The 15,303-nt window shown below is 41.3% G+C and overlaps 1 protein-coding gene across 1 annotated transcript in view; it reads left to right on the plus strand.

The window, feature by feature from the left end:
- The window catches only part of LOC125020969 (rho GTPase-activating protein 26-like), an 82,424-nt gene that overhangs the window by 33,743 nt on the left and 33,378 nt on the right, over positions 1 to 15,303 (plus strand). Inside the window, exons 2-9 of the mRNA XM_047606678.1 lie at positions 4,690 to 4,785; positions 6,418 to 6,479; positions 7,616 to 7,687; positions 11,481 to 11,582; positions 11,700 to 11,810; positions 12,197 to 12,301; positions 12,514 to 12,643; positions 14,131 to 14,231. Coding sequence (XP_047462634.1) covers positions 4,690 to 4,785; positions 6,418 to 6,479; positions 7,616 to 7,687; positions 11,481 to 11,582; positions 11,700 to 11,810; positions 12,197 to 12,301; positions 12,514 to 12,643; positions 14,131 to 14,231 — 779 coding nt within the window. The remainder of the gene's footprint in view (positions 1 to 4,689; positions 4,786 to 6,417; positions 6,480 to 7,615; positions 7,688 to 11,480; positions 11,583 to 11,699; positions 11,811 to 12,196; positions 12,302 to 12,513; positions 12,644 to 14,130; positions 14,232 to 15,303) is intronic.

Consider the following 15,303-nt stretch of genomic DNA (forward strand, 5'->3'; position numbering starts at 1 on the left):
TGAACGTAGATAAATACTCACATTTAATTTTGCATGAGTTTGTTGCGGAGCTAAAAGATTGTTATTTCGTTAAAAGAATTTTATAATGTGCCACGTTCAGATAAGATGAGAAACAAATGTTCTGTTTTTATGAACTTTGAGACATGTCTGGATAAGGGTCTGGTCCGTTACAGCTCTGTTGTTGTGTTTTTATGCTCTTTTTCACATACGTTTGTCCTGTTACCAAATTTAAAAGGGAGACTATGAATTAAAAGGGCATATTTGGTGATAGTTTGGCCTTGGTCATTATTGATTATCTGCTTACACATCTGGCTTCGGTCACATTTCTTGATTTTTTGAAATTTAACCCAACTGAATTTATAATTGAAAAGACCTGCTCTGGATCCTTGTGTTACTCTTTTCATCCCACTGCACTTGTTCAAACTAAATTTTCAAAAAACGAATATAATAGATGTATGTGGATGGTGTAGGTCTATAATCTGACTAATATTTTCTGAATTAACCCCAGTTATGTTTTACGTTGGTTCAAGTCATGTGGAGGTAAAATGTATAACAGCTTTACAACAACTCTCCTCTCTGTTAAAGATAAGTCCATTATTCTCTAGTATGAGCCGTGTCACATATGTGTACATTTGTGAGATGTAGTGGACTTTTCCTTCCTTGCAGCGCGTGTGTGTGTGTGTGTGTAAGTGCAGGACTAGATTATTATTATTATTATTTTTTGTCCTGTGCCTCTGTGTTATGAGAAGCATGGCAGGAATTCTGTCATAAGTGTGAGAGAAGAGGGGAAGAGGACCGAGAGGCAGATGTCAATGGGGTCACTTATTTTTAGCCGTAACTGTCCTCTGCTGTCCTTCCTGCCTGGACACACACACACACACACACACACACACACACACACACACACACACACACACACTAAATATGAAATGAAGCCATAGTGCCATGTTTGCATTTTTCATTCGATAGCCCCCAACAACAATAGATCTTTTTCTTTCTTTCCGCTTCCAATCTGATGCAGCTTAATTCAAAAAATATTTCACATATTTTCCATTTGCTGCCTGATTTTTATCAGATTAACAACACACCTACGCATCCATACAAATACCAGAATGATAGTTTCAGCTCATGCGCTTTGTTTTTCCGTGCTGAGTGACTAACAAGTGGACAAGTCTTGAAGCCTAGTTCCATATCTGGGGAGGTCTTATTATGGTCTGTCTGTTTTAGTCACACAATCAAATTAAAACAAAAGTCCCAAACTGCCCATAAGCGTTGCTTCTTTTGGGCCTTTGTTCATCAGAGACATTGATGAACTATTTTTAACCTTCAACTTGTGAACTCTTGCAGTACAATAGGAGCCATATATGGTAAGGCATTGGTTCTTCTCTTACAAGAAAGCTTTTCTGGGCAAAGTGCGGTTCCCCTTTTGTTTTATAGTAATTCATTTGTGTTGGCAAGATGTTATAGAATCCCACCGGCCAACAATGTGGCTTTGATTCCAAAACATAGTGTGAGTGAGTTGAGAGGCGCTGCTGTGTGTGTGTGTGTGTGTGTGCATCACACATGATGCATCTACGTACATGAGCCGGAGAAGAGATCGCGTTACCTCATTAGACTCTTCGCCAAACTGTACGGTGAGAGATCCTCCAAAGGGCGACTGAGCTAAACACAAACGAACGAACGAACACGTGTGAGTTGGATTCTTTAATCAGAGCATTAAATGACACCGGCGTGATTTATTTTTTCAAGGGAATTACATTCGTACTCCGCTGAGCGACGCACCCGGAGGAACAGTGAAAGTTCTCAGGCCGGGGAACTCACTGCCGTCGTCCAGCCGTCACACACCGATCTGGCGTAACATTATGACCACCTTCCTAATATTGTGTAGGACGTTGTTAGTGGACGTTAGCGTCCAACAGACTGACCCAGCTCCTATAGTGAACGCTACAGGTCTTCTTTTATTCCCTACAGCTGTATAACAGCTCATCTTTTAGTAACAATTAAGCTACTTTGACCAAGCAGTTTCCCTCGTGGATCATTAAAGTCAAAGACCATCCATGAAGTGGCCCTCTGGTGAAAGCACGAGCTGATCCAATAAGCTAACAGCGGATAACTGTTATTATTAGTAACACCGACTAGCTGCGTGTGTCTGCAGGGCTTGTGTCTTCTGAAAATCTGTTTTCCTACACTTCAGTCTGCGGCTTGTGGTCTGACGGTTAGGAAGGAGAGCATGTGGAGGTTGTAGCCGGAGCCGGAGCCGACGAAAATTAACAGCGACTGGCACGTTTCACTCGCAAGGTGCTGAGAGGAGCAGTCGGTGGGAAGAGGGGGGGAAACCGGGCAGAGGCCAACAATAAGAGAGCGGGGGACCGACAGTGGGAGCGCAGAGAGAGATATGGCTCCGTGGCGCTCGGTGGACACATAGCGTGACATCACCACCATCACCGCCGCCAGAGCTGGATTCGATTCCCAACTGGGGCCACCCATACTGAGAAAGCTTCCAAACGGGACACATGGAAAGATACAGGAGTAAAAGCTTCACAGGAAATGTGCGATAAAGTCTCATATACTTTTATATAGTTTAAAAACTGTTGGCAGTTTAACACAGTAGTTCCTAAGCCTCTAAGATCATTTAAATGGGATTACACTGTATATTAATACCATGACACGTCAACATTTCTAATCTTCATGTCTACAAATTGAACTTTTAAGTCAAACTACTATTTTATCTGTAATAGAAATAACAGCAAATATAATTAGCACAGAAAATTAGACTGTTTTAGGGTCAGTTCAGTCATTTTTAAAGTGTGGAAACACCTGAACTTTGCAGCTTTACGTCTTGTCACCACCTCAGAGAACTACTGTTGATTGAGCTGTGACAAACAGGAACTTTTTTATTTATTTATTTTTTTTGCGCTGGGACACTGCCTGTCACTCTGCAACCACAGTTTATTCTCCAAGGCTGAGTTGTGGTCTTATTTATGGTTTACTTAATTTGATGATTCAGAGCCGCTGTGACTCACTGCCCACTGTCACTCCGCAATGCAACGCAATGCAATGCAATGCAATGCAATGCAGAGAGCGGTGTGTGTTAGTGTGTTAGTGTGTTAGTGTGTGTGCTTCTTCTGCCAGCACATGCCACAGTTGCTAGGCCCCGTGTTTCATTTCTGCACCAATCTAGACTTGTGGTATTTACATGAACATGGCCAATTACTTTCTGTCCGTCTCCTCCGTCTCTCCACACTCGCTGTCCTTTCCCTGACTCCCATCTGTCTTTCCGTGGGACTCCGGAGCCGTCCTCTCTTCTCTGTCTACTCTTTCGCCTGCTGCATCCTTGTCTGGATTTCATTTTTCATTTTTTTTTTTTGTCTAGTTTACGAAGCACCCCTGACATACTTTTAACTCTTAGGATGAATCTTCCATCCTGGACCAGTGAAGTAAAGCAGAAGTTGATATTCTCTGAAGTGAAGTTACTAGAAAACCCCGTGGCTGCAGTTGTTGCTCATGTGTTTTCTTAGAAAATTAGAAGAAATGTGTCCGTCTCCGCGTCTTCCTCTTTATCCTTTTCCCTCTTTCACCCCGTTGCTCTTCATGTGGCTGACCTCAGGGAGCCCAGCAACAGCAAATATTGTAGCGAAGTCGACCCCGCGTTGGGTTTAAACGCAGCAGAAGCCAAACTCTCTGTGAGTGTCTGTCTCCTAGGAGCTCTTAGCGTCTCATGTATTATTTGAAAGGCATCCAACCGTCCGGGGCTTCTCGCTGCCTTGCGTGGCTAATGTGACTTAAGTATTATGGAACATTTTTTTTTTGCACTTTTCAGCGCACACGTGCAGACACGGAGACGCGTCCACACAAGTGTAAGAGCTGTCAGCCTCCATCACTAACGCCACAGGGGACCCGCTCACTATATCCACCTTTAGCCTCTTTCCACTTTCAGTAACGTGTGCGTAAAAAAAAAAGTGTATTCAGGAGGAATGTGGTGTTTCTGTGCACGGGGGCAGTGAATCAGGCCAAACAACTGAATTCCCAAACACAATGGTGACACTCTTTTCTTTATAGTTGCTTATTATTATTATTATTAGTTTATTGAATTGGGACAATGCACATTAATCAACACTGATGCGCCAGATTTAGCACAAATGCCTTAAAACAACAATTACAGAACCAGACACAGACAGACAATATTATGACAAAACATTTGACCCACAATTATATAAAAAAACATTAATGCACCAAGAACCAAAGAGTATGCATCAGATAAAGTAACTATTTAGGCTGTGAATACATGTCTGATTTATTTCTAACAGTGTTTGTCTTTATTTTTTTAAGAAATAAGTAGTTGTTGTAGTTTCTGTAACTTGTTCCAGGAATGTGCTCGTCTTACAGATAAATTGTGAGAATTTATTTAGACTCACCTCTGGTTAGAGCTCTTCTTCTTCAGTGTTTGTTCTCTGGATGAATTCATTCAGTGGTGGCGTCTCCATCAAGAATATTAAACTTTTTTTAGGACTTTTACAACGTTGAAAGCAAAGAGGTTTCCTGTCTAAAGTTTTAACCGGTGACTGAATCCGTTCCCACGGAAAAAGGTGCTCCGGATAAAAGGAAAGCGTCTTTATAAAGTGTCCTCGCTGGTAAAATAATCCTCAGTGAACCTAAAAGCCTCTTTTTTTTTCTTCTCTTTTCATTCAGGTCTTTCAACGGCGAAGAGGAAGTTCGCTGATTCTCTGAATGAGTATAAATTCCAGTGCATCGGAGACGCAGAGACGGATGATGAGATATGCATAGGTGAGACCGCTGATATGAAATCCAATACGTCCACTGTACCAGAAGAGAGAAGCCTCTAAATAGATGGCAGACAATTCAGCGAAAATCAAACTGAGCTGTTTTTTTCTTATATATATAAAAGTCTGTCTCAGAGTCTTAAATTATCATCTTTTCTTTCTTTATATGATGACAATTTATTTTCCTTGATAGTCAAACATGTGTCTGCCTTTAATCTGGGTTGTGTAATGTCACATAAGAACATAGAGGCAGGTTTTACACCGATCAGCCACAACATTACGACCACTGACAGGACAAGTGAATAACTTTGACCATCGTGTGACGGTTAAATGTTCTGCTGGGAAACTTCTGGACCTGGTATTTATTCATGTGGATGTTACTTAGACATGTAGCTCCCACCTAGACCAGACCAGACACCCCCACCCCATAGCAAGGACACTCCTTTATGAATCATAAAAAGCAGCCGTCCACAGCAGGACACAGCTTAACACAGACACACACACATACAAAAATGCTGATGATCCACAGAGGCCCAACAACAACATTCTGTTGCACCACAGCACTCCCTCAGAAGGTGGTCATAATGTTATGCCTGATCGGTTATCACTGATATGCAAAAGCCTAATCCTTATTTCCTCAGTCCTTTTTCCAGTAGCATCACCCGTTTCAAATCTTTTGTTGGACTAAATGTTCCTGGTGTAGGAGACAACCGTTGGTTCCATGAACTCATCTGGATCGTTGCTGTCCAAACAGTCTGCTGTTGGAGAGGGTGTGCAGTCGCCGCGCCCTCCTCGCGCTGCCTGGCCCTGTCTGTGCAGGCTGCAGTTCTTCACTGCTCTGACCCACCCTCTGCTGTTGTTTAACTAGCCCCGGCTATCTTTCCTGAACAGCTTGCCGCTCAACTGGTCTGCAGCGCAACAGCACTGTTGTTTTTGGGATATTCATAGTCGTGCAAACGATTATTTCCAAACTTATCCACAGCACATTCGGCTTTAAGCGAAGTGTGTCTTCAGTAGGATTTTTAAAATAATGACCCGTTTGTAGAAGTTGTAGAAGTATTAACAACCTCTGGGTCTGAGTCAAAAGTGACTTCTGGATCTTCCAAAATCCCCAAAAAAGTTTAAATTAGTCTCAAACGTGAAGATGTTGAAGTGTGAAATGGAATAAAGTTGAGTTCCACTGCCTCCAGCCAGACATTTGTGATTTGTTCACACTGGTGCACGTACTGAACATGGTCAGTGTCCACTCAGTGTGTCTGCATGTGAAGTGTTGGACTGGGCCGGTGGCAATTGAAGTGGAAACTCTGACCCAAACAATGTAGCCCCGCGTCGCTTGCCAGGGAGCGAAGGGGAAACAAGCGCTGAGCTGTGCTCTCGGCGAAAGCGCCACAGAAACCCTCTAAATTGCGGTTTCATTTCCAGTTAATTACTCTGCTGTGTCATGACTTTTTCAAAGCTTTCTAAGTGGTGGAGGAGCAGAAACAAAGCACCTTGAGCCAAATGTGTTCTCCCCTGTCTGAACTTGTGTGTTTCTCTTATCATCACCATTTAAAACTAACAACTCGTCCCTCTCTCCCTCTTTGTCTGTTGTGCGTCCTTTCTCTTTCCCTGTGCCGACTAACGCGACTGTCCTCAGCCAAGTCGCTTCAGGAGTTTGCAACTGTCCTACAGAACCTGGAGGATGAGAGAACACGGATGGTGAGTGACATAATCTATACGTAATACAACAGTATAGGTTGTTAAGTATTTTCTTATCATCTTATCGTATCATATAATTTTATCTTATCGTATCGTATCTTATCATCTTATCTCATTTTATCACATCGCATTGCATCGTTAATTCGTATCTATATTATATTATCGCATCATCTTATCGTATCTGTCATACCTAATTCTAATATGTTTCGTATCTTATTTATCTTCATCTTATCTTATCTTATCACATCATCTTATCTTCTCTTCTTATCTTATCTTATCTTATCTTATCTGATCTTATCATATCTTATCTGATCTTATATCGATCTTATCGTATCGTATCATAATTATGTGTTCATCCTATTTATTTTATGTTTATTGTATCGTATCGTATCATAATCTTCGTATCGTATTATCTACGTATCTTATCATTATCGTATCATCATATCGTATCGTCTTATTGTATCATCCTATTGTATTACATCATAACATATATTGTTTTGTATCGTGTATTGTGTATTGTATATCGTTGTATCATCTATCATCTTATCATATATCGTTATATGTAAATGTACTATGTAATTTTATATCGCATCTATTTATGGTTATCTTATCTTATCGTTAACATAACGTTGATCTTATCGTCATATCGATGTATCGTATCATATCAGTCATCTTTCGTCTTATTCATCTATCTTATCTTATTGCAACATATTGTATTGTAACATATCGTATCGTTTTATTGTATCGTCCTATTGTATTATATCGTAACATATATCATATCGTATGTCTTATGTATCTCTTTATTCTATTAACATATATTTTGTATCGTGTATTGTGTATCGTATATCGTATCGTATATCATATCGTATATCGTATATCGTATCATCTTATCTTATCTTATCTTATCTTATCTTATCTTATCTTATCTTATCTTATCTTATCGCAACATATCGTTTTGTAACATATCGTATCGTAACATATCCTATCATTGTATTGTATCATTATCATCTTATCATTATCATCCTCATGAGAGTGTTGTAATACTTTAATAAGCATAGAAAGCTGTAGTCATGCATGAAGAACATAAGGTGATCCTTTAATTTATCCCACGTGTGCGTCTCTGTCCGTGCGTCTAGATCGAGAATGCCAACGATGTGCTGATCATGCCGCTGGAGCGGTTCAGGAAAGAGCAGATCAGTGCAGCCAAGGTAAGGAGAGCGACGGCTCACGTGCACAGGACGGATGAACGGAAATTACTTTCACTGTGCACGTGCCGTTGATCAGTATCGATGCATGTACGCTGGCAGTGAAGCCCAAATCAATAGAGCTATTTAATGCTCTGCAGATGCAACGCCCACGCAAAACAAACAGTACGTAATGACACAGAGTAGGTATTTAATTATGGTTAAATTAGAGAACATTGAATTGTTAGGCTCGAATGGAAGCAAACTACCATCAGATATGAGCCTTGTGAATCTGTGCAGCTCCTCATCTCTCTCCGTGTGCACAGAGCAGCCACAGACTGACCTTGACATAATTATCGAAAGTCCTTTTTGAGTTGTGCTTATAAAAACAATCGGCATATTTACTACTCAGCTCAGGGTCTCCCTCCTCTGCCATGAATAGGATCTGACAAGGCCCAGACCATCACTAAGTGACCTGGATAGGAGATTAGAGGGATGCATAATGGTGCCATATATCATCCAGTTCGGGGTGGGGCTGCGTGCGGGGGTTTCTTCTTGTTGGCTAGCAAGGCTCCCTCATGGCATGACTGTAATTTGTCTACAGAAGGGAAACATGAACATAGAAAATAAGCACGTATATTAAAAAAAGGAGGATGTTCTCCATTTTTTTTTTTGGAAACATTTTGCACCTTAACAATAAATTCTCCTCCTTTAAACTGAAGGACAAGCCCTGTCCTGCACAGTTCTGCTTAATCCCTGAGGCCTGTGTAGTAAATATGCTCTGTTTCAATGTTTCTAATCTCCTCACAGCAGGTCATGCTGCACTTGATCCATGCATTCATTAGCCATAGGACCTAGATGAGTGGCCGCAGGGGGGTCCCCCTAATACATTCAGCATTAAACATGTCATCAGCGCGTACCCTGCTAATCCATCCCATGTAGCAGGTCATTGTCTGAGTTTGACGCGGGGCCGAGATTAAGAAGTGCACACATAATCGGCGCAGTTAGGTCACCGCGAGTGATGTACTAATCCTAGTTTAGCCCTAAAAGAACCGAGGATGTCTTCTTCCTGGCACGGTTTAACCTCGTCATACAGCTCCAGAGCTGGCGGCCGACCAGAATGACGCCCGAGAAATCAGTTTCAAACCTCACGTGGTTTATTTAAAGAAAACTCACGTCAAGGTTCCGGTCTTTTTCACAATGGAATTCCACTAACGAAGTTACCGCAGCATGAAGGTTTAGCAAAACGTCATTGTGCAAGTAACTGCAGCAAATTCAGCATTCATTACAGCGATTAGGCCGCAGCAACGGTGCTAGTAATGTGTCCATGTTTGTTTAAACACTAAAACTCCTACAACAGTGAATCATTTCTGAGTAAACACGCTCAGAATAAACTCTCTTGAACGGATCAGCCGCTGCAGCGAGCATGACCTTTTGGTGATATAAATTTTACGCAATCATGAAACATTGCATCACATAAAAAGTGCACATGCACAGTGCAAAAATGTGCATCAGTGCAGCGTTTGTGCATGCAGTGTTTGCTTTACACTGGCCCTTTGTGACCCTGCAGTTTTTTTTTTGTTTGTTTTCGTGTCTGCAGTTCCTCTGTGAGTTTAAGTTAGAATAACAGTTTGTTTAACATTAAATATTAACGTCTGATTCGGTGACGTCTGGGATGCTGCTTCTGTTGCTGTTTAATAATATATTAGAGTATATGTATATTTTTTTCTGTGTATTCGCGAACAAAAAGCAAACACAAAGCGAGTATTTATAAGAAGTGCTGATGTATTTGGTTTGAGCAGAAACTGTTGGCAGAGCAGAGCAAACTTGGTTGTAGCTGAGATGATTCAGTCTGGTGGCAGGGCCTGATCCAGTATCAAAACATTTCATTACCTTTTCTGGAAAATGAACAAAATCGTTATACTGTGGAGACACCGCCACCTGCTGGCTGAGGTCGGAAGTTACTTTTGTGAAACGAGTTTAAATGCCCTTTTTAAACCCGTTTAGAGAAACAATGGTAATAAAATAAGATGAATGATGTATATATTGATGCATAACATAACATTTAATCTGTCTGTTTATTTAATGGTGTGATTATGTGTCATCACACGCACATTTCTGTCAAAAATCTAAAGTCAATCTAACTTCCTTTGGTTAGCGGTTAAATTAATGAGATACACGCAGGACAGGGTTACAGCTACAGGCGTCTCTCACGTAATTTCCCCAGAGAATGTGAAAAATTACAGAGGCAGACTTTAAACAGAGGCCTTGTTGTTCAGAGGAAGGTTCAGCACTTCTGATGCGTTCTGCAGCTGCCGTCTGTTCCTCCTGTGACCCAGACGAGTCGAGTTGTTGTTGAAACTGGCTTGGCAACAATCAAGCTGTGCACAACGCTGCTGTTCGGTTCCTACGAGACGCATTGACGCATCTGATGTTTCAGGTTGTAGTTGTGGTAATTTAAGGATTTGTAGGTTTTTAATCGCTTGCACGAGTTAAGTAACAGAGAGAAATGTCTAAAAATAGCTGTAAAACATGATTTTTTTCGTCAATTTAGAACTATAAAAAGATCCTAAGTGACATAGAAACAGAGGCAGCATCATCTGAGAGCTGGGGACCAGGAAAGTCATGCATGTGTTCTCAACCATACAGAAGCATGAGAAAATATGCACTCAGGTCCCGTAGTATTTAACTATAATATGTAGATAACAAGTAAAACAGTTCAGATAAGAATAAAGATAAATAAAACAAAAGATAAATAAAGTGGAAATACAAAAAAAACGGCAACAAAGCAGCATGAATCTGTGAAAGTTTGTGCAAGGAAATTGTGCAAAACACTGTGTTGTGTAATTCCCACGGCTCCACCAGAGTTTATCTTAGACGGCAGTAATAGCAATATCTTAATAATGAAATGCGATTAAGTCAGAGCTGTGACACTAAGCCGTGTCTTTCACACTATCAGATATTTATATGAGGTAACTGCGGAGTTCTGCGCCTGGTCACGCTACGAGTTCAGGATAAAGAAGTTATAACATGAACAGGCCTGAGACAGATGTACAGTAACAACATAACAGGGGCTGTGCAGCAGAAGGAGGAGACCCACCCTGATCTGCTCCCACGGTTTACCTCACTTCCCTCCTCGTGTTTCCTCTTTGTGTCTCCCTGCACCCTCGTCCATATGCTCCTATTCAACTCAGCTGGATTTAAGTTTAATGAGCCTTTTGTGACTAATAATGACAGAAAAAAGAAAATAGAAAACATCCCAATCAAACAGCTGCCGGTGCGTATTTTGGATGCTTTTCATTTAGTTGTGTATCATTGGGTCCAGTGGTACACGCCCTGCTCTATCGCTCCCTGGTTCATCGTTCATCCGTGCGTCTCCCTTCGCATGTCAGTGATCTCACTTCTGATGAAACAGTGTTGTTTGGTAACCAGCTGTGCTCCCTGGAAGAAATAAAAAATAAATAAATCACGCTGGACACCCAGAAGAAGAAGAAGAAAAAAAAAAACGGAAAATATTATGTGTGGCGCTACAGTAAAAAACCTGCAGGAAGATTTCAACTAGATGCTGCATCAGCATGAAAAGAATCACAGTTTGGTTTATTAACTCCTCAGAAAACCTTCCTCCGGGAAGATACAAGACACAAGACGACGTTTATTCATCACACATATGGGAAATGATCTCGTCACAGCAGAGCAGAAATATATACAAGAATATCCAAGAATATAACAGCACAGTCAGTGTTTACAGTGAGGTAGTTGGTGCATGACAGGCCGAGCATTGTTTTATTTTAATATTATTTGTTTTAATCTGTGACAGGAGGCCAAGAAAAAATATGACAAAGAGACAGAGAAGTATTGTGCAGTGCTGGAGAAACACCTCAGCCTTTCAGCGAAGAAGAAAGAGTCACATCTACATGAGGTAACGTTCTTTGTTTTTTTTTGCTTATATTTTATTAATTTTTAAAATTATTTGTATTTTTTTCTAAGTCTAATATCTGTTTGTGCATTTCTCTGTATTTCCTTTCCCCGTGTGCAGGCGGACAACCAGGTGGATCACGTGAGGCAGCACTTCTACGAGGTTTCTCTGGAGTACGTCTTCAAGGTGCAGGAGGTCCAGGAGAGGAAGATGTTTGACTTTGTGGAGCCTGTAAGACGATATTTGTTTTGTTCTTTTTGTGCAGTATCCTTATTCTTTTTTTTCCTTTTTAAACTGTTCTTCCATAGGGAGGCCGAGCACATGTGCATTCGTTTCTTTCACCAGTCGTCTGTAAGACTTTTATTGTGTTTGACGTATGCGCTTTAACACCAGATGTTCTGCAGTCTTTGGGAATAGTTTCGCAGGATATTTTAGGCTACCGCACAAACTCGTTTTTTTGTTGTTTTTTACTTTTTTGTTTGCAGGGCAATAGTTTATTTATCACTTCCTCCACATGTCGTCTTCCTCTTGTCCCCCTTTGTCTCCCCCTCCCTCCCTCCGTTCTCTATGTCATTTTTCCTCACCTTCCTCACATCTTTTATTTTTGTTTCCTTTAGCTTTTGGCGTTTCTTCAAGGCTTGTTCACCTACTATCACCATGGTTACGAGCTGGCTAAGGACTTTAACCACTTCAAGACTGATCTCACCATCAGCATACAGAATGTAAGGCCCCCCCCACACACATAAAAACACACACAGACACACACACAGGACTGTGATTACAGAAAACACCTGCATTCGTTCTGATAGTTTGATAGTTCCGCCCACAGTTTCTCTATAAAGACGTGATTAAAGCTGAATAGCAGCGTCTCTTGTTACGAGTTGAACCCTGATCGTGATGTGTGAGGAAACGCCTCCTGTCTCCGCTTTGACAGACGAGGAACCGGTTCGAGAGCACGCGCTCGGAGGTGGAGAGTCTGATGAGGAAGATGAAGGAGAATCCACATGAACACAAGAGCGTCAGCCAGCACACCATGGAGGGATACCTGTTTGTGCAGGAGAAACGTACGTATCAACAACACTGATGTACTCTGTGTGTGTGTGTGTGTGTGTGTGTGTGTGTGTGTGTACGTCCATCAGCCATAACATTAAAACCACTGACAGGAGAAGTAAAGAACCTGGCATTGATTCATGTGGATGTTACTTAGACATGTAGGACCCTCCCAGACCAGGACTGAGCGTATCCATCTAAATATCCATAGTATCGATACCATGGCTAGTATCGGCATCAGAGCGATACTTTTGTTCCAGTTTCTCTTCTATACGTCCAGTTAATTACTCCTCACAGAGACGATGTGAGTTCAGCTTCTCTCTTAGTCTGCAGGATCTTCTCCATCCTCACCTGTAGTAAAAGGTGGATACGGACACAGTGTGATACTCAGACTCTAGTATCACAGCAGCATCTCACAGCTGGAACTGATGCTGTTATTGAAATAGAGTCGATACTCGGAAGAGAAGACGATTACACAGGATGTAGAGTCACTTCTCTGGTGGGAAATAAATGAGCCAACATATTTTTGTATTTATTGTTACATTGTCGCTTTTATTTACTTATTTGCTCAACTGACTGATTGATGTGTTGTTTTCATTGTAATATTTATATTTTTTTTCTTATTTTGCACTAATGACTTTTCTTCTAAAACAATTGTGTTTTATTAATTTGTTTTATATTGTAATTAGTTAATGGAAACCGGTTTATTTGACTAAAATATTCGTCCTGAATTTTGTCATTATTAACAAACTGAAGGGAAAATTATGACGTTATTCAATCATCATGACATTTCAAATAAAAAGTATCAGTATCAGCGATACCAGCCCTGTATTTACTTGGTATTGGATCGATACCAAAATCCCCAGTATCGCCCACCGGCTATAATCCCCAGCAGGATGCAGCCTGACACAGATACACACACAGAAACGCTTTAGGAACAATTACATAAATAAATAAATAAATAAATAAATAAATCACAAGGTGTTGATCTGGTCATAGATCCCAGACTGATAAATATTCTCCCCCCTCTTAAAACCCATGTCCACCCTCTGATGAGTCACCACAAGCGACACCTACACGACCATCGTATTTGTGCATCGTTGCCCATAAAGTCAAAGTATTTTTCACGTCTTCTCGCTCGTGCAACACGTGTCGTTGTGTTTTTTTTTTTTTTGGACGAACTGACAACTCGCCGAGTATCACGGCGGCAGAACAAACAAACCGTAATGAACCCATGGCTCAGAAAGTCAAGTCTGATCCGTGGGAGACGTGACAGCAGCTCCGTCCACGTGCGGTTTCCACGGCAACATATCTCGCACTAAAAGGAGGCCTGACTGAGACTCAACCTTCTGTTTTTTTGCTGCTGTTCTGGAGTTTTAACCCCATCGCCTCCTGGTTTCGCTTCTCAGCGTCTGACATTTCTCCTGTTTTATTTTTAAATTTTTTGTTTTTTTTTTTATTTCTGACCTTCTCTCTGTCGTCGTTTCTTTCTCTCCCTCAGGCTCATTTGTGTCCACCTGGGTGAAGTACTACTGTACGTACCACCGGGAGCCCAAGAAGATCACCATGGTCCTGTTTGACCCCAAATCTGGAGGCAAAATGGTGAGAAGTAGAAAAGACGATGAGTTGATCCGTCTGGGCGGCTACTGTTTACACCAGATTTATTTAACAGAACAAAAAAATACACTTAAATGTTCCACACTTTTCTGTCCTTGCGCTGCTGAAAGTGTAACAAGCTCCTATTATTCCTAATACACGAGGGGAAGATTAAACCTGAAGCTGCTTCGAATCATCGACGCGAAATGTGAAGTGTTTGTGATGCACGTCACCAGCGCAGTCGCACAGGGAGACGTGAGCGAGAACAGTTTCTGTCGTGGCAAATGATGTTTTTCTCCCGAGTTCTGTCGGTTATCGCCCTCCACCTACGAGATGAATGATCCCAGGATGATGAAGGTTTTAGTTTCAGGTCTGACTCTGCGTTTAGAGAAAGTGGAGTCATCATGGAAAGTTCTTAAGAAGAAAGCTGTTGATAATAATAATTATTTTTATTATTTTAGGGAACTTTACATTTAAACAAGCAATAAAAATGCATAAAAAAATTACAACGCAGTGGATCAGAGGTGAGTTTTGAGGGAGGATTTGAAGAGTGAACTGATGTTACAGTTCAGAAGGGAGAGGCAACATGGATGGATGGAGGGATGGATGGATGGATGGATGGATGGATGGATGGATGGAGGGATGGAGGGGTAGATGGATGGGGGGCTTCGGGTGATGATGCACCAGCTGAATTCTGGACCAGGTGGAGTTTATGTTGAGACCAGAGAGGAGGAGTGATGGATAAGAGAAAACGAGTCATCTTAACTCAAAAGTGCATTTTTTTTTTATCATTATTATTTAAGCCGACGTCTCTTTTATATCTGCATAAAAAGTTGCATGATGGGGTTCAGTATTTATATATATATTGTTCTGCTTTGAGCTCAGGTCCCTGCAGCCTTTTCTATCGAGTTTATTCCACACGCAAACTGGTTTGTCCATATTTATTTCGCCGTCCTTTTGTCTGGAGCGAAGGTTTGAAATACCACAGGTTCAGTTCGCGTTCGGCGTGTGAGGAGGGAGCGTTGACCCAGTTCTCAGTCTCATGAAACCTCATGGCCTCTCGTGCGTTTACTGCACG

Source organism: Mugil cephalus, chromosome 15 (genome assembly GCF_022458985.1).
Source record: "Mugil cephalus isolate CIBA_MC_2020 chromosome 15, CIBA_Mcephalus_1.1, whole genome shotgun sequence".
Classification (NCBI taxonomy): domain Eukaryota; kingdom Metazoa; phylum Chordata; class Actinopteri; order Mugiliformes; family Mugilidae; genus Mugil; species Mugil cephalus.